The sequence below is a fragment of the Brassica napus genome, chromosome C9, assembly GCF_020379485.1.
Source record: "Brassica napus cultivar Da-Ae chromosome C9, Da-Ae, whole genome shotgun sequence".
Taxonomy (NCBI): Eukaryota; Viridiplantae; Streptophyta; class Magnoliopsida; order Brassicales; family Brassicaceae; genus Brassica; species Brassica napus.
The window spans coordinates 59,597,872-59,623,885 of NC_063452.1; the positions used below are offsets into that span (position 1 = coordinate 59,597,872).

The window sequence follows — 26,014 nt, forward strand, 5'->3', positions numbered from 1 at the left end:
CCTTTGAGATGGGAGGGCTCATTTCTGTCTTTCCGAAACTTTGTCTCCCAACACGGATTATGGGATCTCCAGTTTTCTGGGAATTCCCTCTCCTGGAGAGGCACAAGATACTCTCATTTCATCCAATCACGTTTAGATCGAGCTATGGCAAACCTGGACTGGATGGAGATGTTCCCGGCAGCTAGGTGTGAATATCTCCGATTTGAAGGATCAGATCACCGACCCCTTCTCAAGCACTTTGACCTGCATTTGAAAAAAAAGAAGGGAATGTTCAGGTACGATCGAAGGCTTAATGAAAAAGCAGAGATACGGGAACTGGTGGAAACTACATGGAAAGCCTCTCCTCCTACTGATTCAGTGCTCACAAAAATAAACCATGTTAGGAGAAAGCTGGTGGATTGGGCAAAGGTACAATCATCAACCGCTAAAGAGCACATGATCACCAACCAGCAGCTCTTGGAACAAGCCCTCTCCGACCAACACCCAAACGCTGAGCGGATTGAGGAATTAAAACATATCTTGGAAGTAGCGTATGCGGAGGAAGAAGCCTTTTGGAGGCAGAGAAGTCGTATTCAGTGGCTGAACGGAGGAGACCGTAACTCAAGCTTCTTCCACGCGGTTACAAGAGGGTGTAGGGCCTGTAACAAATTCTCCATCATCGAAAATGAAGCAGGACAAGCTTTCTTTGAAGAGTCTCAGATAGTGAACTCCTTTGCCATCTTCTATCAACATTTGTTCACGGCTGGGAATACAGACTCTGAAGTTGTAGTGTCAGAAGCGATTGTACCACGGGTCACGCAAGAGATGAATCAGCTCTTGGTCAGGATATCGGATGCAGGGGAAGTTAAAGCAGCGGTTTTCTCTATACACTCGGACAAAGCCCCCGGACCCGATGGCTTTTCGGCAGGATTTTACCAGACCTTCTGGGACGTTATAGGAGAGGATGTCGTAAAGGACATCAAGGAGTTCGTTGTCTCCGGCCATCTACACCCGAGGCAGAATGAAACCCACCTCAGACTTATTCCGAAAGTAACGGGTGCAAAGAAGGTTTCCGATTTCAGACCCATCGCTTTGTGTAACACACATTACAAAATAATTGCCAAGATCCTGTCAAAAAGACTACAGCCACTGCTCAACGACCTGATCTCACCGTCTCAGTCAGCGTTTGTTCCGGGAAGACTGATTGCGGATAACGTGTTGATTACACACGAGGTCCTCCACTACTTGAGACAGTCAGGAGCAAATCACGTCTCTATAGCCGTTAAAATGGACATGAGCAAAGCATACGACAGGATCGAGTGGAATTTTCTGAGGAATGTACTAAGCCGTATGGGTTTCCACAGTATTTGGATTTCTTGGGTTATGGAATGTGTATCTTCGGTATCATATTCCTTTTTCATAAATGCAGGACCGCAAGGAAAAGTTTGTCCATCCCGAGGACTCCGGCAGGGAGACCCGCTCTCCCCGTATCTGTTCATTATGTGCACGGAGGTACTATAAGGACTGTGCAACAAAGCTCTCGATAATGGATCACTACCAGGGGTAAGGGTAGCCCGCAACTGCCCGCCTATAAACCATCTACTCTTCGTAGATGATACCATGTTTTTTGGTAAATCAAATGCGGCAAGCTGCGCCACCTTGCTCTCTATTCTAGACAGATACGAGAAGGCATCGGGACAGTGCATTAACAGAGCGAAGTCTGCTATAACCTTTTCCTCAAAGACCAACCAGGAATGTAGAACCCGTGTGAAACGGGAACTGAACATCAACAACGAAGGAGGGATAGGGAAGTATCTGGGGCTCCCGGAACATTTCGGTAGAAGGAAAAGAGACATATTTGCTTCGATTGTAGACCGAATAAGGCAACGAGCTCGGAGCTGGACCAGCAGGTTTCTTTCAGGAGCTGGTAAAATGGTGCTGCTGAAAGCAGTCATGGCCGCTATGCCTATATATGCTATGTCGTGCTTCAAACTACCGGTCTCTTTGTGTAAGCAGATACAATCAGTTCTCACCCGTTTCTGGTGGGACGTCAAACCAGAGCTCAGAAAGATGAGCTGGATATCTTGGGATAGATTAACTTGCCTGAAAAGTGCAGGGGGCCTGGGCTTCAGAGAAATCGAAGTTTTCAACGATGCTCTCCTAGCGAAGCATACATGGCGATTACTGAAAAACCCCACCTCCCTGCTAGGACAAACCCTGCTCAATAAGTACTGTAAGGATACAGACTTGCTCACCTGCTCAGCGCCAAATTCATCATCCCATGGGTGGAGAGGGATTTTGGCGGGACGAGATGTTATCAGGAAGGGTATGGGCTGGAGCGTGGGAAACGGTGCAAAAATCAAGGTCTGGAGCGATATATGGCTATCCACTGATCGTCAACTAGCCCCCATAGGACCTCCTACTGCTCAGAACCAAGACCTTAAAGTCGAGGACCTGCTGCTACCAGCCTCAGCAGGATGGATTGTTGATGAGATCAGACGACACTTACCTCATCACGAGGAGCATATCAGGAAATTGATCTCGTGTACTGATCAAGAAGATGAGCTCGTTTGGTTACTGGAAAAGTCAGGCTCTTACTCAACGAAATCAGGGTACGCATTGACTAAAATCCACAATGGAAACCTGAATGATGCTTTCAACTGGAAACGGTTTGTATGGAACGTCGAGTGTTCTCCAAAGATAAAGCACTTCCTATGGAAACTGAAAAATGAGGCGCTGGCCGTGGGAGAAACACTGATTAGGAGGGGAATGCAAGTTGATGGCAGGTGCAAGCGATGCGGAGAAAACGAAACTATCTTTCATGTTATGTTTACTTGCCCTGTGGCTAGGAAAGTTTGGGAACTAGTCCCTGCTTTGGCGGTCCCTTCTCTCCAGAGCTGTAACTCAATGGAGGACCTTCTAATAGCGGGTGCTCGACTGACTAACCTCCCTCCGACAGGACTTGCAAAACCATTGTACCCTCGGCTCTTGCAGCAGAAGCCTTGGCATTGCGTGCAGGCCTCTCGCATGCAGTCTCTACTGGCATCAAGGATGTGGTCTGCCTATCAGACTCTAAATGCCTTATCGATTTGATCACAGGTCATAGATCTGTGGTAGGTCTTAGAGGGATACTCCATGACATTGGCGTGTTGAGTGCTTCCTTCACCTCTATCTCTTTTGTGTTTATTTTAAGAGTCTGTAATGAGTCGGCCGATAGGCTGGCAAAGAACGCTTTGTTTCTTTCCACTAACACTCTCCTAGAGAGTGAGAACTCTATTGTACGTTAAGATTAAGAAATGAAGGTTTGAACAAAAAGTATAGCAAGATATATTCTAGCTAGAGTCAATATTGAACCGTCATATAGTCATAATTAAGCTATCCAATTTTGTGGTCACATGATGTGAACCCACAATTATTTTGTTACCTAATTGAGTTCCATTTTATCGAACATATTTTCTAAGTTTTTGCAAAACAGAAACTTGAGTTGTGATATATATCTAGTACTATATGATAACCCGCGCATGGTAATTTTTTTAAAAATATATTGTATTAAAATAACATTTTTTAAATTTGATTAGAGGTGGCATTCGAATACCATTTGGTTCGATTCGGATCTTTGCAGGTTTGGTTCGGTTCGGAGCTTTGCGGGTTTGGTTAGAGTTTGGATTCGGATAACCTAATTAATTTTTCTTTAAAAATTAAAGTTCATATATAATTTAATTTTTTTTCAAAATCTAAAAATAAAAATAATATATAACATATAAATTTGAATAATGTATGCCAAAATACTTAAACTTAACATAAAAATTGATTTACCTTAAATATTTGGATAAAAAATTAATAAATATTTTAAGTATTTTAGGTGTTTTAGATATCGTTTAACTATTTTAAACATATACTTATAACTGTTTGTATATATTTTCAAGTATTTTAGACAACTTAAAAACGTCTTATATATTTTGTATATTCTTGTAGATATTAAATTTAAAAATAATTAATATATTTAAGTATATGGTTCGGACATATTCGGATATCCAAATGTTTCGGTTTGGATCGGGTTCGGTTCCGGTTCTCTAAATACCAAAATTTTGAACTCATTCAGATATCTAACCAATTTTGGTCAAAGTTTAGTATTATTCTTTGGATCGGCTTTAGTTCAGTTTTTTGGATTCAGATATTTTGCCCAAACCTATATTTTTATTGTGACAAAATTTTAAAGGAAAATGATGATTCTTCATATTGATTTTGGGTATGCAACAATTTTTAAGCCAAAACACATTTTACTATATACGTGGTCAATTTAGTTAATCATTAAAAACTGTTCTAGGTCCATTTAATAAAAACAATGGACTGAACTTTAAAAAACGTTATCATTTCAGATTATCAATCGGCACTTCCAAATATTCTTTATCGGTGTTGTGACGAATAGAAAGAGGGTTCGGGTTAGGAAAACAAATTTGTTGTGCAATCCATGTTATCGCTAGGTGATTTCAATCTTCTAAATAAATCTTAGTTGTATCAATCTCTTGTAAGATTTTCGAACAATATTAAATAATAAAATCTTAGACTTGCTAGAGTAATCAATTATTTTTCAATTAATATATATGAGATTAGAGTAATCACATAAATCAAAACAATACATCTCGTTTATTTACAATATATTTATGGTAAATAAATCAAAATAATTAATTTATAAGGTATATAAAATAAAAATTCATATTAATACGATTTTATGATCATTTGTATTTTTTTATAACAAAAAAAAATTAAGCCATTAATCACAAAATTTTCAAAGGGATTTTTAACATTTTTTTTATTTAAAGCCGTTTTAAAAAATTCAAAATATAATATATAAGAAAAATCTAATTTTTTATTATATGGTTAATGTGATTTTTAATTTAATATAAAATTTAACAAAAATGAGAAAATATGCAAAAATTGTTATCAAATCTTTGTTATTCATAATCATTAATTGTAATCATATTAGGTAATTCCGTAGCTTTTATTTAAGAAAAAAATACATGCTTCTTATATTTTGGATTAATATAATGTTCTTTAGCAATTGAATTTTGGACCAACATTTTTTCAATTGATTCTTAAATTACCACGTAAGATTAATTGACATATTAATTAAGTGACAACTCTGCAAAGCTCTTTTGTAATTATTACAAACTGCATGTAATATATAGGGGATTTACATCAAATTGAAAAGATAGTGGACCTGATTGTTTGAAGTCGTGGTTTTAGTTGTTTTTGCTGTATAAATTATGTCGTATATTTTATTGTTGTGGCAGTAAGATTTTTGCTGTGATTTTGTGTGTTATAAAACTCATATATTTATCAAAAAAGTTTCAAAGCACTATTTTTATGTTGTGGGAAAATCAGTGTCTATGGCCAAACGAAAATAAAAAAGGAAACTGAGCGGTATGTCTTAAAAAGTAAAGCAAAACTTGATTGTTAAATTTTGTGGCTGTAGAATTTTTTTTTGGCTATCCACAGAAATCAAAGCACTAATCAATCAACCTCAGGAAATTTGATTTTTTTTTTATTATATTACTTGGATAAGCAGCTAGCATTTAGTCGCGAGCTCTTACATAATCACAAGCTACAATTTCTTCAATTTGTGATATGCTATGTTTTTTTTTGCTTTTATATGAGTCAAAATTTGATTTATATGCCAAATTGTTCTAATTGTAAAACTTACCAAGAAAAATATAATTATTTTAAAACTTAAAAGAAAGGAAATTTAAAGTAGAAAGAAAGGAAATAAAAAGTAGAAACAAAAGACATTTAAAGTAGAAAATGTTTTTTTTAGAAAACTTTGGAATTTAATTTGTACATATAATTATTATTTTTTGATGAAATTTTAAATTTACTGAACATCAATGAAAAAAAATAGTTAAGTACAAAGGACTAAAGATTTTAAAAAAAATAGACGGAATCCTAAGACTTATGTATGTGTTTTGTACCACTCTTGCATAAGATCTCTCAAACGTTACTTCTCCTAATATCTGGTAGCTAAAAGCCGATTACAAACTGTTTTATCAATCATCTTCGCCAGTTGGTGATGCTGTCTAAGTTTCATATATAATTACTTTACGAATTTTATATTAGTAATATACTAAATTAGTCACTTAAATTTTAACTTTTGTATAATTAAATATATATATATACTAAATATATATATATATATATATATACTCTGTTAAATCATATTTTTTATTGATCATAAAAATTAGGGCAAAAACATATATTAAAATTAAAATAATATTAATTGAACTAATGATTTATCCTTAAATCATGAAAAAGATGACAAATCAGCAAATTCATTTTTTAAATAATAGTATATAAGTATAGTTAAATATTATTTTAATTTTAATATATATTTTTATCATGATATTTAAGATATTCTACCGATATACATACTATTATATATAAAAATTTGTAAAAAATATATTATCAATTAAAAAGCAATTAGAATAAATTATTTTCATATTTTAAAATATTGAATAATTAATTAAATATTAAAAATCATGTACGATAAAGTTTTTTAAAAAAATAAAATATCATTTATTACGTAAAATAAACTTAAAACATTCATATATACATAAAATTATATACATGAATTTATATTTATTTTTAAAATATATGATGCAAAATATTTTTTGATAACATAATATAGAATTATTTAAGATATTAATAAATGTAATCTAATATTTAATATGGGTAATAATTATTTTAAACATTTTAAATTTTAACGTGAGAACAAAAATCACTTCAAAAATAATAAATATTTTTGAATTATTTGGCAACTTTTTAAAAGTTACCACAATGAGTGATTTTGATTGTCCTAAAAAAATTATCTCAAAATTTTGTGTATTTGATAGGTGGTAAAAATTAGTTATTAAACATGAATCCAAAATTGTTTGTATATTTTATTAGGAAGTAGAAATTGGTTCGTGTATTTTTAAAGAATCTTTCTGCTAGTTAATAAAAACTGTATAATTTATTAGCGTTATCTATACTATTATTTATGAAGTGATTTGGCTTATTTGTCATGTTCTCCATGATTTTAGGTAATTTTGCTTACTTGTCATGTTTTTATTAGTAGGTTTTAGCTAAATCATTGATTTATTATTTGTTATTAGCTGAATCATTAATATATTAATTTAAAATTATCCTTAATGAATCTTGTATATAATTAAAAATGAATGTTAATAATATTAAATTTCTATGTTATATTAAAAACGAATTTTAAACAATATCTTTACTGAATTTTATACATAATTAAAAATGAATTTTATTTTAATAGTATAAAGTTTTGTATGTTATATGTTACATTAAATATTGATTATAAAAAATAAGATTATTCTTATATATATTGTGTTGCTATATGAAGATAATATTTTATTATAAAAGTTAAAAAAGTTAAGATAAAAAAAACAATTGATAATTAAATATTAGTCAAGCAAAAAAATTATATAAAGATATTTTCTAAACTATTTCTAAGATATTAGTGTTTTAAAAAAATTAACACAATAGTAAGTATATATTTTGATAAAAAAATATTTGACATGTATAAATACTTTGATATTTGATTTAACTATTTAAAACCATAAATAATAACTTATTATGTTGGTTTTAGATTAATAAAACATAAACTAATAAGTATTCATAAGAAGTTTATGCCCGCATGTGCGGGCTAAACACCTAGTTTTTTTAGTAAAGTGCTTTTTATATTAAAATTTTTTTGGATATGTTAAAAAGATGAAAATTAATTGTATGAAAGTGCTCGAAAACCTAAACTAGGATACATCTGCACCGAGTCCCTAGGGTACCCATGTAAATCTATTTTATTAGTATTATCATCATCAAATACAACTGGAAATGAGACGGGAATATAATTTTAAAAAATAACTGAGAATATATAAAAGAAAATTATTAAAAAGATAAATTTATTACAGCAAAGACTTTGGTTTGGTTTTCGCCACTCTTTTTTTGGTTCTGTCTGTTAAAAAAAAAAAATCGTTTTTTTTCTCTTCCCAAATGTCCTCTCCTAAACCAAACCCTAGTTTCTAATTGGCATTGTTGACATTTGGGGGAATCGAAACGGCGAGACGTTTGGTTATAATTTCACAACAAACAACAACGCACTCCTCACGTTCCTCATCCTCTCATCGTCATCCCCCTCAAAAGCTCTCTCACCTTCCTTCCAACGAAACTTTCTCCCGATCTGCATCTCCGTCAACGACTCCGATCAAAATCAATCAGGTTCCTTCTCCCTCCCTCCTTCTCTCTTCCTTCTCATCACTGATCTAATACTCCGATTTAGATTCTTCCCTCAAATCGCATTTCCTTTAGTTTTTTTCTAGATTCAATCGAATTTCGCTCCTCTCCGTTGCTCAAAACATGACCTTCCTTATTGTTTACGGTTTCGATTCGCCTCCTTAGCTTATCCCTCCGCCTTGAAACTCTGCGTTTTGACCTAATTCGATACAAATGTTAATATAGATATTGTTCGTTCTTGGCGATGGATCTATGCGTTTGTGCCTCTGTATCAACGATCGTCCCTGTCGATTTTGTGTATTTCCAATCGAAAGTCTCTACCTTTGACATTGCAACGATATTTTGTTTTTGACTATTTCTCGTTTTTTTTGTGAGAATTGCAGGATAAACTTTGTAATTGAGAAGATGTCTACAGCAGCCAAGACCACCAAATCTAGAGACAAGAAGGTTGTGAACGATTCACAGAAGACACCGAGTAAAGCCGCCTCTGGATCCATAGGCGGTGCTTACAATCCTCTTTTGGGGACATTCCAAACCGTTGAGTCAACTGGTTCCTCACCGCTTCACAACAACGGCCGTTTCAAAAACATCGAAGAGTCGGATTCTAACTGTGACTCCGCCTCTAATAACGGTAGCTGGTCTGGAGACTCAGAAGATCACAAGGAGAAAGCAGCGCCTACTACAGCCACTACCGCAAAGCAGGAAACCATCCCCGGAGCTGACAATGACAAGCGGGAGAAGATGCGGCTGAAGAACGAGAGAAAGCACCAGCGTCAGAAGGAGAAGCGAGCTCAGGAGCTGCACGAGCGGTGCTGTCAGTTTCTCATGTCGAGGAAGCTTGAGGTACTTGCTCAGCAGATCGTACCTATGGGGATTCCTCATGAGAGGGCGACTTACGCTCTTATGTTGAATGAAGGGAAGCTACAGGAGTCTGTTAACTGGCTGTTTGATGATGGTGGGGCTAATTTAGAAGATAAGAAGCTGGTTCCTACCTCCGGGAACTTAAAACTCGACATCTCGCTAGAGTTGAGTAGAATCTTGGAGTTGGAAACGAAATATAAGTGCTCCAAGCAGGATGTAGAAAAATCTGTGGTTACAGCAGAAGGGGATATTGAGAAGGCAGAAGAATCATTAAGGAGGCAGAAGCAAGAGCAATCTACTGCTTCTATAAAAGTAGAGGATGTTAGTAATAATAGTGCTACCGCTAGCAAAGTCCCTTCTGTGCACACAAGTCAGAACTCAGTAGCCTCCCAGTTGCAACCTAACTATCATGCAGGGGGCGAAGTAGAGAGAAAGAATCTAGGTTACACCAGAGGATCCAGCTATATTAGTGGAGAATCTGGAAACCAAAGTGTAAATCCGATGGATCAAATTAACATGAAAATGGAGTGGATGAAAATGCAACAGAATAATGCCCTGGAAGAGAGAAAACGCTTGTCGTATCAACAGACACCACTGCCGCGGCCAACAGAAGAAACTCATTATGGTGATCAATTCAAGAGAGTACAGCAGCAAGAAATGAGGGAACCAGTCATGGTGATGCACCAACAACAGCAACGACACTCTCTCTCCGCTAAAGCAAATGTGTTACCTGTCTCTACCATTAATTCATCCTTTACCGTAGCAGCTACAGCAGCAGCAGGAGGAGGCAGCGGTTGGTACCCTGCGAGTAGATCTGAGGCGGCTCAATCTAACGGTTACTTGCCCACAAGAACTCTGCCTCCTACTGATCTTAACCCAAACCTTATGTACCAGCAGCAACTTCAGTATCAACAATATCAAGGCCAAATGAACAATGGAAACAGAATGGTGGGGGCTTCTACACCGCATACTGTGGCTCCAGCTGCTTCTCTTGGTCTCTTCTCTGGGTATGGATCAACACCTTCATCTGGACTGGAGTGGAGTACGGATGGATCAGCGGCGAAATCGGATTACAACAACATTGATTGGAGTTTAGACAGAGGCCTAGCTTGTCCGAGACCCCAACTGCCGTACGTGGAAGCATCCCCATATGAAACAAACATGAACGGAAGGACAAGAATGATGGGGAACGGGAATGGGATGAGCATGGCAATGGGAGCTCAGGAAGCTGCTTTAGTAGGGAATGGGAGAGAATGGACATCACCGTTTGAGGGTAAAGATCTGTTTAGTTTGTCTAGGCAGTATGTACCTCCTTCTCTTTGAATGTGAAAGTTGCTTCTAAAATAAATGGAAAATTTGCAATGGGGGAGAGAGAGAGAAAGATAATGGATGGATGGTATGAGTTTGTGGTTACTAGTTTTTATCAATTGTGTTTGCTCAAAATTGGATATGATAATAACGGGTTTTAACCGAATACACAGTCAATAGTATAATCTCCACACATACCACAAGCCAACAACATTTTAATTTAACAGCATTTCGTCTTGCAAGAATTAAAGAGACTCTGAGTGAAGCTTAGAGTTTAAACACCAAAGTTGCTCTTTGCAACATGAAGGAAACGATTTAGAGAAACACACGAAAGCCATTTGTAGGACAGAAGGACAAGAAGAAGACCGTGAATAACACTTAAAACTGTGAACTCGGCGACATACTTTCCTTCTAAATCTTGTTGAAAGCGACAATGTCGACGCTTTGGATGTACTCGTTGTTAGGCTCTGAGGTGAGATGGTCTTCAATGAGGTTGTCCACAGAGACAAGGTCATCCTCAATTGTCATCATGATCGTGAGTTTCTTTATCCCGTAGCCAACCGGTACCAATTTCGCTGCAACAAAAGTTCTCACATCAGAGAAGAAAAGGAAGAATAAAAATGTAGATTATCATGATCGGAATCTCCTTTTTGACTTACAAGCTCCCCAATAAAGACCAGGCATCTGAACACTACGGACAGCTTCTTCCAACTTCTTCATATCGGTTTCATCATCCCACGGCTTTACATCAAGAAGCACAGACGACTTTCCACCTAACAAAACAAGTAAAAAAGAGAGGTTCTTAAAAGTCAGAAGGTGTCTGTGAAGAAGCATACAGTCTTATCCACCAGATTATACTTAACAATTCGCTACAGGGACAGTGTAGTGGTCCAGTCCAAAGTAGAGAAAAAACTTACTCTCCTTAGGTTTCTTGGTGTCCTTCTTAGCAGCTTCTCTCTCTTCTGCAGCCTTTTTCTCATCCTCAGTCTCGTCAGCGAAAAGATCAATAGCATCGTCATCATCAGCATCAGCAGGTGCCTACACACACAGTTAATGGAAAGTTTAAAACCAGAACATCTCGCAAACGTAATAGAAATGAGAGACAAATCTAAAATAAAAGCACCTTAAGTATTCTGTTATATCAAATAATTATTCAAATTTCTAGATTTACTTCAAATACCAAAGTGTTTTGACTGTCAAGAGCTTTTCAATTAATAGGAAGTACCTCAGCTTTCTGAGCTCCAGACTGAGAAACACAGCCACCAATTTTCACTCCGACAGCTTTCCCGGGAAAACTAGTGAAGTATATTACAATAAGCAATCGAAGAACTTAATAATTGTCGGAAGAGCAAATATTATAGATACAAAGTAAATATTACAGTCTTACAGAACATCAACAAGAAAAGAAGAAAAAGAGAGTACTACTATACGAACCTTTTAGCGAGGTGGGAAGCAACGGTATCATACCACTTGCTAACATTTGGGAAGCCATCACCTGGCTTCTCCAACACGGCAGCGTAAACCTTCACATCATCCACTGAAAGCTGATCGCTGCAAATATAAAAAGTTCAAGAACATTTCAGACTCTCTAGGCGACAATTATTCATACGAAAGAAGGAAGATGCGAGTATACCCGGAGATGTAAGTTTTTCCAGAGAGGTGTTCCTCGACGGCTTTGAGACCTTCCTCTGTGTGGAGATTTGAAAACGTAATCGCCATTGATGCTCAAATTATGCTGAAGTGGAAGAGACAAAGACAGAGAATATGCGTTTTTTTTTTTTTTTTTTTTTTTGTCGCGGTCGGTCTCCGGAATCCCAGAGGACTCGAACCCAGGTGCCTTGGGATCCAGTTCACTCTAGTGTTACCATTAGGCTATTCTGTCCCGGAGAGAATATGCGTTTTTAAAAAGCAGTTTTTGTGTAAAACTCTAGAAACTCCTAAACCAGTCGGACCAGTCCCACGTGGAGATAAACTGGTCTGAAGTCTTACTATTAAATAATGCTTCCAGACCCAGTGGACCCTCCTCCCTTTCTAGAGGCATCCCTCCCACCGTGCGACTCACACGCTTCAAAACTCTACTAAACGTTTCAGTGTTCATTACACAATATTTTTCACTAATCTTATTATATCCACTCATGAATGCATTTCAATATTTACAATCACACTTGTTTAGTTCTACATTCACAAAATCTGTAAATTTGTTCCAGGAAAAAGAAAAACTTTAGAAATATAGTGTTACTCCATAGTTTAACGTAGTCTCATCCCAAAGTGATCGTGCTAATCTAAAGGCGACATGGACTAATCAATAAAAGTCTCATCCCTAGTTCAAGATCCCAGAGAAAGTGTCACTCATGAAGTCATGATGTTGGTTTGGTTTTGGAGCACGTTCTTGATTTTCACAGCTTCTCTGTTGCAGAAAGAGCCTCCTCCACTGGTACATCATCAAGCTTGTCACCATTCATCTCAGAACTGACAGTATGTGCTTCTTTCGCCTTCCATTCTTCTCGAAGCCCAGTTACTAGCTCGCCGCCTATACAAGCATCCACTCGCAAACCCTTTTCCTGCATCTCTCTGTACCAATCATATGCTCTCATATAATCCTTCTTCTCACAATGCCCTTTCACCATTATGTTATACGTATCAGCTTCAGGATCCAGTCCTCGAGCTTTCATCTCCTCAAACAAACTTCTAGCCTCATTCGGTTTTCCTACTTTCAGCTGTCCCATGATCAAGCTGTTGTAACTCGCCTTATCCAAATCGATTCCCTTCTCCATCATCTGGCTCTGCATTTTCAAAGCCTTATCCATTTCTCCATGCATGGCGTAGCAATGAAGAACTCCATTGTAAACTATCAAGTCTGGTTCCAACGACATCTCTCCAAATATTTTCTCAGTGAGCTCTACACCCTCCTTACTGCACAAGCTGATCAAAAGATGATATGTCTTCAAATTAGGTTTTATTCCTGATCCTTTCATCATTTCGTACAAGGCGATACATCTTTGCACGTTTCCAGCATGTTCATATCCAGATATTAACGAGTTATACGTGTATATATCTGGTACAAACCCCTTTCTTGAGATTTCGAGAAACAAGTCTTCGGCTTCTGCTAATTTTCCGTTCATGGACAACCCATTGATGAGGGTGTTATAAGTCACCAAGTTCAAATCTATTCCCTTTGTTAGCATCTCCTCAGAAAACCGAAAAGCATCTTCTATCTTCCCCTTTGAGCAACAACCATCAATCAGCATGTTATATATTCTTGCATTGGGTGAAACCCCTCTGTCTTCCATATCTCTCTTAACAATCTCAGCTTCAAGAAGCTTAGAGCCTTTGCACAAACAATTAATCAGATTCCCGTAGCTAACTACATTCGGCATCGTCCCGTTGTTTTCCATTTCTTTGAGGACGTCGAAACACTTATCAAACTCACTCTTCCTCCCATATCCCCCGATCAAGATGTTATACGTCTCCACGCTAGGAGAAACTCCTTTTAGTTTCATCTTGCTAACCTCTTGCTCAGCATTCTCCATTTCCCCCAACTCACAAAATCTCTTAACCAAACAATTGTACGCCAAATGATTCGGCTTCATCCCTTGCGTCTCCATCGCTTCGATTTTCATTCGAGCTCCAACCAAATCACCTTTACGACAGTATCCATCAACCATCGTGTTATAAATAACCTCGTTCAGGACAAGCCCCTTACCCATTTCCGTCCCCAAAATCTCCTCCGCCTTCTCTATCTTCCCTTCTTTGCACAACGCATTCAACAAAATGCTACACGTATAAGCATTCATCTTCACACCAGAATCAACAGCTTCCTCATAAACACCCAGAGCAGCCTCAGCTTTCTCGTTACTCGAGTAACCATCAAACAGAATACTTAAAGTGAACGCATCAGGCACAAAGCCATGATCTTTCATCTCATTCAAAACATTCTCAGCTTCTTCCACCATCCTCGCGTTAAACATCCCCTTAAGCAACGTATTGAACGTAACAAGATTCGGATCAACACCATCCGCTTTCATGCGTTCTCTCACCTTAAAAGTCTTTTCAAGATTCCCACTTTTGCAATACCCATCGATCAAAGTGTTATAAGTGATCAAAGTGGGAACCAATCTTCTCTGAAGCATTTCGTCGAACAGCTTCTCTGCATCATTCACCCTCCCATTTTTACACAACCCGTCAATAAGAACGTTGTAGATAAACACAGTGGGTGAGATTCTATCGTGCTTCATGCGATTAAACAGCTCTAAACCTTTCCCTAAATCGCTCAATTTCACGGCGGCGTAAACTGCTTTACCGTACATGAACTTGCTCGGACGATAATTCGATTCAATAAGATTCAAAAACACATTGATCATTACTCTGAATTGCTTTGCTTTCCCGAGATGATCGAACAACAGCGTTAACGAGTCTGAGCTGGGGGTGATGCCTTCGTTCCTCAAGGCGAAGAACAAGTCCGTGGCTTCGGGGATCATGTTCGATTGGATCAGCACGGAGAAGAGCAGGTAGGAGAAGTCGTTCTTCAGCGATGGAGATGATAGTGAGAAGGCAGAGAAGAGTTCTCTCGGCGATGTGAAAGGAGAAGAACCTGATCGGACGAGCGAGGTGAGAGCTCCACGCGCCGCTTCGATTCTGTTCTGCTGGAGAAGTACTCGGAGATTCCGGAGCTTATCGTCTCCGGTAATGGGATTCGGAGGCGGGGCTGGTTCGGGTTCAGGGTGAGTCGCGTCGGAGGAGGTAGAGAAGAGACGACATGAGCATAACGAGGCCGACTCGGATAACTTCACGGTGGCGTAACAAGAAGATCTCGAAACGAGTCGAAAGCGAGTCACCATCTTTGCCGGAGACGCTCTGATATTTTGGAGGTTTAAATGTTTAATAACCATTTTACTCAGAGTTGGGCTTGAGATGGGCCTTTCTTCCTTCCATTCAAATCGAACATTCTGGTTAAGATGGGCATTTCTTCTTGCCCATTCAAATCGAACATTTTGGTTGTTTGGTGTAGAACTGGTATGAGCTTCTAACACTTGCTAATGAAAACTGGTATGAGCTTCTTTTATCGATCACCTTTTACACTAACGCCGCTTTCTTTCTGTGTAATTATTCGACATTTAATGCACGAAGATGCAATTTTCACATGGTGCGTACTCCATAGGAAAATGAAAAGATCTTATATATTGGAACATCAAAATTCTGTACTATATGCTACATTTAGGAAGTATATAATTTGGACAATCCAGTACAGAGGTATAATATAATAACTCGAGCATGATTTAGATACCTAAATTAAAAACCAAGTTTTTTTTTGTCTGGACATAGAGTGAAAAGGTTAAAAGTAATTATGCAACGTTTCTACAACGAAGTTGGCATTATATTGTCGGTTAACACGACTATGTAAATTCCGATGGTCGAGTGAATTACAATTAGTCAAGTTAATTAACTCTTAGCAGAGTGTTATATGATAAGAGTGACATGTTTGTTAATCAAGAACAATATACAACCCCATAAAGACAACAGACTAGTCACCAATTACAGGAATTAGTTATATTTTAGACATGCCATAAACACGTTAATTACCGGAATGATTGAAAAACTGTTCTTTAGCAAAGACGTAAAGGAATTGATACTTGGTGGCGACAGAGAAAGTGATATGTATAATGGCCACTGTCCAACACTCTCACTTGTCTTTCTCAAATAAAAAAAAGCACTCTCACTTGTCACATCCAAATGAAAAATTAGTTTCAACGTGTTGCAGTGTTTCTCATAATAATTTAAAAGTAACACGATAAGAAGTTACAAATTTTAGTTTACATCAATCCTGCTAGTGGTGATAGGTTGCCGACGATGTCGAGACTAGCAGGGTGGAATATTCCTGTCTGTACGATTTACGTTTTCTGTTCTTCTTCTGTCAAAACGAGAGACCATTTATTTACAACTTGTCAGTACAGCTTATGGGTGTGGAAAGAAGTACTTCTGCGATGTCGTTCTCCTGCTCGCTTCTTCACAAATTGGTCGGAGCTTCTGTCTTGGATTCGAGTGTCGCCCTCAAAGAAAGTTACCCTACTGCGCAAGCTAGCATGTCAATCGGTGGTGTTTCACTCATGGAAGCAGAGGAATAACGTCGTCCACAACAAAGTCTGGTTACCGACTTCTCTTGTGTTCAAAGCAATCGATAGAGAGATGAGAAACTAGAAGATCTCGCAAAGGTTTCAGGGCATTAATGCAATTGTGGTTGAGATGATGGTGAGATTCTGTATTTAATAATTGTTCCAGCTTGTTTTTATTCTTTTTTGCTGGGTTGGAACAAAATTTAGATTATTACCTTCTAAAATTTTCGATCATTTATGATATTTACAGTTTAGCAAAAAAAATGAAAACCAACCCACTTACTACAGTAGACATCGAAAGACAACACCTACCTTCTCCTATACTCCAAAAATGAGAGGCAACATCAACAAAAATCAAACTAGTTAGAGGGCGCTACTTTCATGGACAAAGAGATCATGTAACCATTTCGGGTGACCGGAGGATACATATGATCGAATGAAACCACGGTTAATAACAGTGTGTTTGTTTATCACTAGTATCTGAATTTTTTTATTAAAATTCGTGCTCAATTGGAATTTGAAATTTGAATTTTTGTTGCCTGAAAATTAAGCAAAGTTGAAATTGTGGTGGACGTGCACAGAATCCATATTATATTCTGACATTTATAGGACAGAGCATTTGTCTTTTTTTGTGTGAGATATAATACATAGGAGTTATTGAGAAAAATAATAGTTTTATAATAAAGAGGACTATGATGGTTAGATTCTTTAACTAAAAACCAAGTCTCGTGGTGCGGAAACTTTCCCCTATACATTTTGAATAGTAATTAAATCTATAGAATTGTGTAATTTTAGTGTTGACGACAAAAGGTAGGAGTTTATTAGCATTAATTGTAAATATTTTAGCACTAAATGGTGGTTAACTACTACTCTGACCACCTTAGCATCTTAAGGAAAAGCTTATTTATTAGGCTTAGAAAAAGTATTGAGATATCTCACTCCTTTGGACCCGCCTGAGTGTTGTGTTCATGTAAGATCTTCTCAAAACCCTTTTTCTCTTTGGTCTTTTCATGTTATTTTAAAATAATTTGGCTGGCTTCAAGCCATTTTCTCTCAGCCAAACTTTTTCCACCGCCTCTTCTTATCAGCTGCTATTATTCGCTTCTTCTTTTTAGGTCATTATTATCTGACTTTTCTTTACCAAATGTTTGAATTATTCTCTTAAAACGTGGTCGTGGTGTGTACTATCTAAGATCTCCGTTTACCTTTTGCTATTTTTCAGGGTTTTCTTCTCAAGAATGAGCTGATTGGTACTCACAGAAGAAGAAGATTCATTGTACCTCACTAGTGGTAGGTAACCTCGTTTCCCCCATGTTTAGCTGTTGACTCTTAAAAAAATTATGTTGTTTTTCTAGGGAAATACATACTTTTATTTGCTTCTTGGGAAAGTTTACTCATCTCTGCCTAAAGGTTTAGATTTAGAGTCCATAAATTTCCTAAAAATCTAAGAACAAGAGCCATAGTTTCTATAACCATTTGTCCATAAGGTCACTTTGTGTTTTTTTTTTGTCAACAATAGTACTCTTTTTCCTCAGGAAATATTCAGAACCAAAATGGATGGTAGTAGCAATGGAATGGCAGAAAGAAAGAGCACCAACGGAGGAAGAGAAGTTGTTATCAATGTCCCAGGTGAAGAAGCATCAAGGGTTTCTGTTAAGATGGATTCACCAGAGACCAAGAGCTCCTCCCCTGAAATCTCTAAGCTTATTGGTGGTAGCCCAAACAAGCCTCCCAGACCTCCAAACCCAAGCATTGAAGGCTTAACTCAAAGAAAATCTTTTGCAAGGTCGGTTTACTCCAAACCAAAGTCCCGGTTTGTTGAACCATCTCGCCCTGTAGACACAAGCACCCTAGAAGGGGACGTTAAGGAGCCACTTGGTGCTGTTATTTCTATTAGTAGAGGTTCTCCCAACAACAAATCCACAAGGAGCGTCGGTTCAGCAACACCGAGTAAAGCTGCTGACGTGGAGAAAGATGAAGACGAAGAAATCTACAAGAAGGTGAAGCTGAGCAAAGAGATGCGAAAAAGAGTAAGCGCACTAACATTAGTAGAGCTAGCTTTCTTTATAGCGGTGTTAAGCGCTCTGGTCGCTAGCTTAACCATCGACGTCCTGATAACTTACACCGTGTGGGGGCTAGAAGTGTGGAAATGGTGCGTCCTCGTGATGGTCACGTTCAGCGGGATGCTGGTGACTAACTGGTTCATGCATCTGGTCGTCTTCCTCATCGAAACAAACTTTCTTTTACGTAGAAAAGTTCTCTACTTCGTGCACGGCCTAAAGAAGAGCGTACAAGTCTTCATATGGCTCAGCTTGATCCTCATCGCTTGGGTGTTTCTCTTCAACCGCGACGTGGACCGTTCCCCAACAGCCACCAAGATCCTCACCGCTATCACACGTACTCTCATCTCCCTCCTCACCGGAGCCTTCCTCTGGCTGGTGAAAACGCTCTTGCTGAAAATCTTGGCGGCGAACTTCAACGTGGTTAACTTCTTCGACCGGATCCAAGAATCCGTTTTTCACCAGTACGTTCTGCAGACGCTCTCGGGGCCTCCGCTTATGGAGGAGGCGGAGAAGGTGGGGCGGGAGCCGAGCACGGGGCATTTGAGTTTCACGAGCGTTGGGAAGAAAGGGACGGTGAAAGGGAAGAAAGTGATTGATATGGGGAAGGTTCATAAGATGAAGCGTGAGAAAGTCTCTGCGTGGACGATGCGGGTTCTTGTGGAAGCGGTTAGGACGTCGGGTCTTTCTACGATCTCTGATACGTTGGATGAAACGGCGTATGGGGATGCGAAAGAGCAGGCTGAGAGGGGAGAGATTACTAGTGAAATGGAGGCTTTGGCTGCTGCTTATCATGTGTTTAGAAATGTTGCTCAGCCTTGCTTCAGGTGAGAATAGCAATATTCCTATGCTTTTATCTCTCTTATACCTGCTGGTTCGGTTGGTTCGTCGGTTCGACATAAATCTTATCGAATTAACCTGTAAAAAAAGTTTGGTTCGACCCATCGAAGTTTCTGATTTTTGTTAGATTTTGGTTTCATTTTGTTAAAATTTCAGATAAGTTCCGTTAATTTTGTTTTTGTTTGGTTCAAGATTTTGGTTAGTTCGGTTATTTTTAATGGTTTGGTAATAAATTTTTAAACTTGCCAAACTGAAAACTGACTTTTTTTAGAAAACCTACTGAATTGAACCTGACTCCTAACCGAACCTAATATTAGGTTGGTTTCGGTTTGGATAAATCCTATGCCTAATTCTTGTGCATTCTGTAATGAAAACCACTGGTTTGGGTTGTTGTCTCAGTTACATAGAGGAAGAAGATTTGCTTAGGTTCATGATTAAAGAAGAGGTTGATCTTGTGTTCCCTTTGTTTGATGGTGCTGCTGAGACCGGGAGAATCACCAGAAAAGCATTCACAGAATGGGTGGTAAGTCTCCTCCAACACCTTCTTGCTCTCAGTTAACAATCAGAGTCTGTGTTTCTTGATGTTAACCACTTGTGTTGTGTTGCTATATTTACCAGGTTAAGGTGTACACTAGCCGGAAAGCTTTGGCACATTCCTTAAACGACACAAAAACAGCGGTTAAGCAGCTAAACAAACTCGTGACAGCGATCTTGATCGTTATTACAATCGTCATTTGGCTGCTGCTACTCGAAGTAGCAACGACTAAGGTTTTGCTGTTCTTCTCCACTCAACTCGTGGCTCTGGCCTTTATAATCGGAAGCACTTGCAAGAATCTATTTGAGTCCATTGTGTTTGTCTTCGTTATGCATCCTTTTGATGTCGGTGATCGTTGCGTTGTCGAGGGTGTCCCGGTAAAACTCTCCACCAAGTATTTATTTCATCCATGTTTATAAAGAAAATGTCACATGTTTGAAGTTTGTTTTTTCAGATGCTGGTTGAAGAAATGAATCTGTTGTCGACGGTGTTCTTGAAACTTGACAACGAGAAAGTGTATTATCCGAACAGTGTTTTGGCCACGAAACCGATAAGCAACTACTTCAGAAGTCCAGATATGGGAGAAACTGTGGAGTTCTCTATCGCATTTTCGACACCAGTCTCTAAGATTGCACATCTCAAAGAAAGAATCGCTGAGTAAGTATCATTTGGAACTCTTCTTTTTGATTATTTTTAGATCAAATCTTGAAAGAGTTCTTGCTTTGGTTCTGATCAGGTACTTGGACCAGAATCCGCAGCATTGGTCACCGATACACACGGTGGTGGTTAAGGAGATAGAGAACATGAACAAGTTGAAGATGGCTCTATACAGCAACCACACCATCACGTTTCAGGAATACAGCGAGAGGAATATTAGAAGAACAGCGCAGTCTTTGGCGATTAAGAAAATGTTGGAGGATCTTCACATTGATTACACTCTCCTTCCTCAACAAGTCCTTCTCACCAAGCTTGACAAAAACTGAAAAAACCGGTTTGGTTTTTTTTTTAGCTATAACGTTGTTTAAGAGATTATTATCAGATGTTACGGTGCTGCTTTATGTAGACTCGTAGAGTAGATGATGAAAACAATATTCCAAAACTCCTAAGCCAACCCAACTCAATCCTCATAATCTTACATATAAGGGCTCGATGATCAGATTGGTTTTGATATGTTAGTAGATGATGGCAAGAAGCTGTTATATTAATTCCAGTATACGTTCAAATTACAATATTACATGCATATATAGTCTTATTTGCATGATTACTGATTACATGCATATTAAGTAGTATGGATTAGTCATGTGATCTTTTGAACTTCAATTCATACTCAGAGGGACACGTCGCTTTGGTCCTACAAAACCATGCATATCGTGCTATACACTTATAAAACTTTTCTTTTTGATTGTTTAGCGGCTCCTCACTTAACTATATTTAATATAAGGATGGTTGATCCAAAGCTATAAACTCATAACTAACTAATCATAATATATATATATATATATATATATATATATATATATATATATATATATATTAACGACCCATATAGTTGAAATATTTGCTAAGTAATCATTTATCCACAATTGAAGAAACTAGCAATAAACTTTTAGAGAATCTGTAACTGAAGTTTAGAGAATCTGTTAGAGAATTTGTAACTAAAGTTTCAAGAATTTAACCCGACGTGTCGCATGCATGTGGTATCAATGCAATAGGCGCGTCTGTATATAATTAACGTATCCCTGATCCAATGATCTCAATATAACATTATTTAAAGCCTTTAGTCAAACAAAAAATATAACATAATTTAGTTAAATTCATTACGTATTATGTGCAATCATTATGAGTTAAGAGGGAGTATTGTTGTATGCAAATACATTGCACGATCTTTGTTTCAATAATATACTTCGTTAACTATGTTTAGTTGTTGATTTGGCAACAAGAAATAAGCGTTCTTGGCGGAATAATTTAATCCGCCGCATAATTGAATAAAAATACGCCGTTATATACTCATCAAACTATTTCTTTTGTCCAACTAGTTGTATTGTATATGAAAAAAATTAGCATGTAATTTTATAAAAACAACCATATGTATTATGGTAACTCACCTATATAACAATTTCAATGATAATTCTATAATAGTTTTAGTTCTTGTAATATAAGTTATAGAATCAAGTTTCTCAACAAAAAAGGTGTAGAATCAAAATTAAATTAAAATGACTTGACATGGACTGAGAATGGTCCATGTATAGGTGCGACCGTGCGTATGATATATATTTGTGTTAATGTAAAAAAAAAAAAATTATTTGTTGAGAGAAGTAATGGGAAAGATTGTAATCGAAACTTTCTTTAAGATGATCAAAGTGAAAAAAGAGAAGTAAAGCAAAAGCTCTCCCCCCACTTTCTGTGTTCCCATGGAAGCATCAGTACTTCGTGTTCATCTATCGCTACAAATCCTTTCACTTTATTTTAAAACTACACTTTCTTTATTTGTTTTATTTATTTTTGCAATTTTATAAAGCATTAATATGTCCATTCACGATCCGCTCAATCACCCTTTGCTTCTCACTTGGATATCGAATTTCTCGATTCTCCCTCTTTCTTTTCTTTTTATACACACCAAACCAACCACTTTCACATGTGTATATTGTATATGCTTGTGTTTCTTTAGTATACAAAAAATTTATATTCGAAGCTGAACTATATCTACCCAAACAAAATAGAAGTTTTCTACATAGCTAAAATTTAGTTAAAGTTTTTTTATGGGACACTAGTGTTCTGAGATTTTTAAAAATTTAATGGCTTAAGAGAAACAAACGTACATTTTACATGAAACACTTGCTAAACCAATGTAGCAGCGTGTTTATTTGATTTTATTGAACATAACATATCATTTTGAGACACCGTTCTGCTGCTACATGCACATTGTACATGTACTAAATGTTCACTTCACATCATAATCTATGAGTTTTTTAAAAAGAATTTTAAATCTATATAGAGTTGGAAAAAACTCGGTTCATATTAAAAGTGTTTGCATTCATGAAAATATGGATCTAAAGCATGTGATAGTTACATCGAAAAAGAGAAAGTTGGAAGCTTGATTTTTTCTTCCCTTTGGGATCACCAACAACTTTATCAATTATCACACAAATCATTTTGCTTTGCACGTAACGGATCCCTCTCCACAAAATCATCGCCAAAAATTCTCGACTTTTACCAAAAAAAAAAGAAAAATGGTAAACCATTCCCCGGAGAGAGAATCTGAAAGCTCTGGTGGCCATGCGCTGTGGAAATCTGGTGTGGTGTGAATTTGAACTTGGGTTCTTTGAGGATCCACGGAACACCTTAACCACCCGACCACAGACGCGTGGTTTTCGAGTTTTACAATGTTTATTCGTTAGTAATTTGTTGAAATATTTCAAATGTAAAACAGTTTCCATAGCCCATAAAATCATGTTAAATTCAGCATGAAGGGGTCACCATCCATACCCTTATCCTTGGCTAATAACCGGATAAATTTTAAATCTAAATTTAGAAAATATCTTAGTCAGTATATAAATGATATAGTCACTGCTAATTGGTTTTAAATTTTTTTTTTTTTGACGTACATTTTAATAAAACAATTGAAATGTAAAATGAAGGTATGAGAAAGATGACTGGATCAAATTTTCACAAACACAAAATTTATAAGACGGCACAATAATTACAAAATCAAACACAGATGTGGAGATCACATGGAATTAAAACATAAAAACGAAAAACTAAATTTTAAAAAACAGCTTCACAAGATCAAACCAGCAAAAGTGGTTTCATACACGGGAAGTTCATCTCCGTACAGATTGTGATGATGAGTTCCAACTAAGTCCAGCTCAAACAAATCCGAACTCGAATCACTCGCTACATCGTCATCATCTTCGTAATCCTCGAAATCATTAATCTTGACCAAACCGTTATCATGATTCTTGTGATAATCTCTCAAAACCTCTCTCGCAATCTCCTCCACTGACCTCCTCCCTTCCACATTCTTCTTCACTGACTTTCTGACATAACCGTTGCTGAGGTAATCTTCTTCTTCGACGTAGGATCTGCTCTCGGGGACGATCACGTTAACCGGAGAAAACCTGACGCTTCTTTTGACACGGTCAGATGATTTCTCGGAGCTTCTGTTCAGACACGACCTCGAGAAGGAAGAAGCCGAAGAACACGTCGTCGATGGATAGTAATAATCAGCTGGTTTCCTAACGAATGCTGAGTCGTCGCAGCTCGCCTTCTTCGGATGACCTTTGGAACCGTTGTTGCTGCTGAATAACGAGTTGATGAAGTTAACGATCCGTACACCAGGTGAAGCTGGAGTTTTGGGCTTCTTCTGATTACTACTAGATCTTCTGGTTCTAGTGTGTTCACTCTTATCGTAATCGTTGTCTTCTGAAACTCGAAATGCTCTGTTTTGGTGAAACAGAGTTTGATCCTCTGTTTTTCTTGGCTTTGTCGTCTTAGATGGGCCGAAACATAACGGTCTTGAAGAAGATTTCTTCTTAGGGTGAGATGGTTCTGTGTCGGAAGACGAGAAGAAACTGGAGTTGGAATCAGAGGAAGACGACACGGAGCTAAAGAACCGATCTTTGTGTATTTTCCGGTCAGGAACCGGTCTGGTTACGCTGATGCTCTGTTTCTTGGTAGTGTTGACAGACCCGGTAAAAGATTGGGTTTTGTGGGTTTTATGATCGATGGAATTGTAGATTTCGTCGAGGAGAGTGGAGGAGAATGACGGGTTTCTGGATCTATGCATGCTTTGTTCTTTAGAAACTCGACAAAAAAAAAGGGAATTTTTGAAGAAGAGGAAGAGACAAAAGAAGAAAGAGATTAGATGTCTTAAACTGTTTTTGGTGTTTTTTCTTTATCGGGACTTGTAGAGGAAGACGACGAATGAGAGAGAAGAGGAGGGAGATAGATGAGTTATATAGAAGCTTGCGATCTCGGCGCGTGTTTCTTACTTGTATACTAACCAGATGGACCACACAATTGCCTTCTTCAGTTTTTTTTATGTATGCATGTACCTACGTTTTATGTCATTTTCCTCATAATGTGAGAGCAACTGATGATCTCCTCCTCTCAGGGCCGGTCCCCAGATTTCGGGGGCCTAAGACGATGTTCGTAAAGATTTCATTGAAAAAAAAAATTAAAAAAATTTGGGGGCCTTTTTAAAAAAAATTGGGGAACTATGTTTATGTAGTTTTTTTCAAAAAATTTGGGAACCTTAGACGAATGTTTCATCCAGCTTTGCTCATGACCTGCCCTGCCTCCAATATTGAATTGATCCTAGCATGTGTTTATCATGTTAGCATGCTAAGTTCAGATTTATCAAAAATTTATAACTTAAAATCAATTGACGAATAGTTGGACTGACCATATCATATACGTTAGTTAATTAATTACTCAATTAGTAATGTGAAACTTTAATTTATTCATTAACATTCTATCTCATGTTCAAACATAAGCAAATGTGAAAACAATATACATGGAGTGACCCAACATCCTCTCATACCATTGTTAAGATTTTTGTTATTAATTTAAAATTATTTAGCGATAAATATATTGGTATAGTTCTCCTATATATTAATTAACTCTCTTTTATATTTTCGATGTGATATTTTTCTCTAAAACAATGTTTCCTATTAGATTAGTGGATTTTTTTTGCCAAAATTAGTGGATCTTAAACCAGTATTAATATTCTCCCCAATGAAGTATTCAGTTGCGGTTACACTGGATCAATAGAAGAAGTACAATCATCTACTTCACAAAAATAACATATGCATTCAAAATGTAAGCATATACAATACCATACGGATTGTCTCAAATTGTCTAGACAGATCTCTCGAGCGTTGGTTGGCTTTGGGAAAAGGATGTGATTAGGATCAAGCAAGCAAACACTTGATTAATAAAATGGTCATATTATATATGTATGTTTAACTTTAAGCAAAGCCTCTCTTGCACCCACATTTGCCCATTGGGTTGTCTCGACAAGGAGAGGTTAAGGA

At 37.3% G+C, this 26,014-nt stretch overlaps 5 protein-coding genes across 11 annotated transcripts; 2 read left to right on the plus strand and 3 right to left on the minus strand.

Moving 5' to 3' along the window:
* The first annotated feature begins 8,001 nt into the window (after positions 1 to 8,001).
* Positions 8,002 to 10,569, plus strand: LOC106424604. 2 transcript variants are annotated; one of them, XM_048769255.1, is made up of 3 exons: positions 8,029 to 8,250; positions 8,491 to 8,562; positions 8,649 to 10,569. In XM_048769255.1, exons 2-3 carry the CDS (start codon positions 8,510 to 8,512, stop codon positions 10,447 to 10,449), a joined length of 1,854 nt encoding a protein of 617 aa, XP_048625212.1. In that variant the 5' UTR covers positions 8,029 to 8,250; positions 8,491 to 8,509; the 3' UTR covers positions 10,450 to 10,569. The 2 variants fall into 2 exon arrangements, with proteins under 2 accessions (XP_013720816.1, XP_048625212.1); XM_013865362.3 differs by lacking the exon at positions 8,491 to 8,562 and having other exon boundaries at positions 8,002 to 8,250.
* Positions 10,570 to 10,629: 60 nt separating this feature from the next.
* LOC106424605 (elongation factor 1-beta 1) lies at positions 10,630 to 12,296 on the minus strand. The gene is made up of 6 exons (XM_013865363.3): positions 12,068 to 12,296; positions 11,869 to 11,985; positions 11,660 to 11,729; positions 11,352 to 11,472; positions 11,094 to 11,207; positions 10,630 to 11,009 (listed from the first exon to the last, which is right to left on the minus strand). Exons 1-6 carry the CDS (start codon positions 12,151 to 12,153, stop codon positions 10,846 to 10,848), a joined length of 672 nt encoding a protein of 223 aa, XP_013720817.1. The 5' UTR covers positions 12,154 to 12,296; the 3' UTR covers positions 10,630 to 10,845.
* A 235-nt stretch (positions 12,297 to 12,531) lies between these two features.
* Positions 12,532 to 15,340, minus strand: LOC106424496 (pentatricopeptide repeat-containing protein At5g12100, mitochondrial). Its single transcript, XM_013865260.3, has one exon. The coding sequence runs from the start codon at positions 15,321 to 15,323 to the stop codon at positions 12,831 to 12,833; it is 2,493 nt and encodes an 830-aa protein (XP_013720714.3). The 5' UTR covers positions 15,324 to 15,340; the 3' UTR covers positions 12,532 to 12,830.
* A 1,998-nt stretch (positions 15,341 to 17,338) lies between these two features.
* LOC106424614 (mechanosensitive ion channel protein 10) lies at positions 17,339 to 21,147 on the plus strand. Of its 6 annotated transcripts, none has more exons than XM_013865376.3 (7): positions 17,339 to 17,514; positions 17,767 to 17,834; positions 18,080 to 19,431; positions 19,844 to 19,967; positions 20,063 to 20,356; positions 20,434 to 20,636; positions 20,716 to 21,147. In XM_013865376.3, the coding sequence occupies exons 3-7, from the start codon at positions 18,098 to 18,100 to the stop codon at positions 20,960 to 20,962; spliced, it is 2,202 nt and encodes a 733-aa protein (XP_013720830.2). In that variant the 5' UTR covers positions 17,339 to 17,514; positions 17,767 to 17,834; positions 18,080 to 18,097; the 3' UTR covers positions 20,963 to 21,147. The 6 variants fall into 6 exon arrangements, with proteins under 6 accessions (XP_013720830.2, XP_013720829.2, XP_022565506.2 ...); XM_013865375.3 differs by lacking the exon at positions 17,339 to 17,514 and adding an exon at positions 17,524 to 17,659; XM_022709785.2 differs by lacking the exon at positions 17,339 to 17,514 and adding an exon at positions 17,532 to 17,659 and having other exon boundaries at positions 18,064 to 19,431.
* A 2,495-nt stretch (positions 21,148 to 23,642) lies between these two features.
* LOC106424499 (protein BIG GRAIN 1-like D) lies at positions 23,643 to 24,934 on the minus strand. Its single transcript, XM_013865264.3, has one exon. The coding sequence runs from the start codon at positions 24,763 to 24,765 to the stop codon at positions 23,758 to 23,760; it is 1,008 nt and encodes a 335-aa protein (XP_013720718.1). The 5' UTR covers positions 24,766 to 24,934; the 3' UTR covers positions 23,643 to 23,757.
* Between the last annotated feature and the right edge of the window lie 1,080 nt (positions 24,935 to 26,014).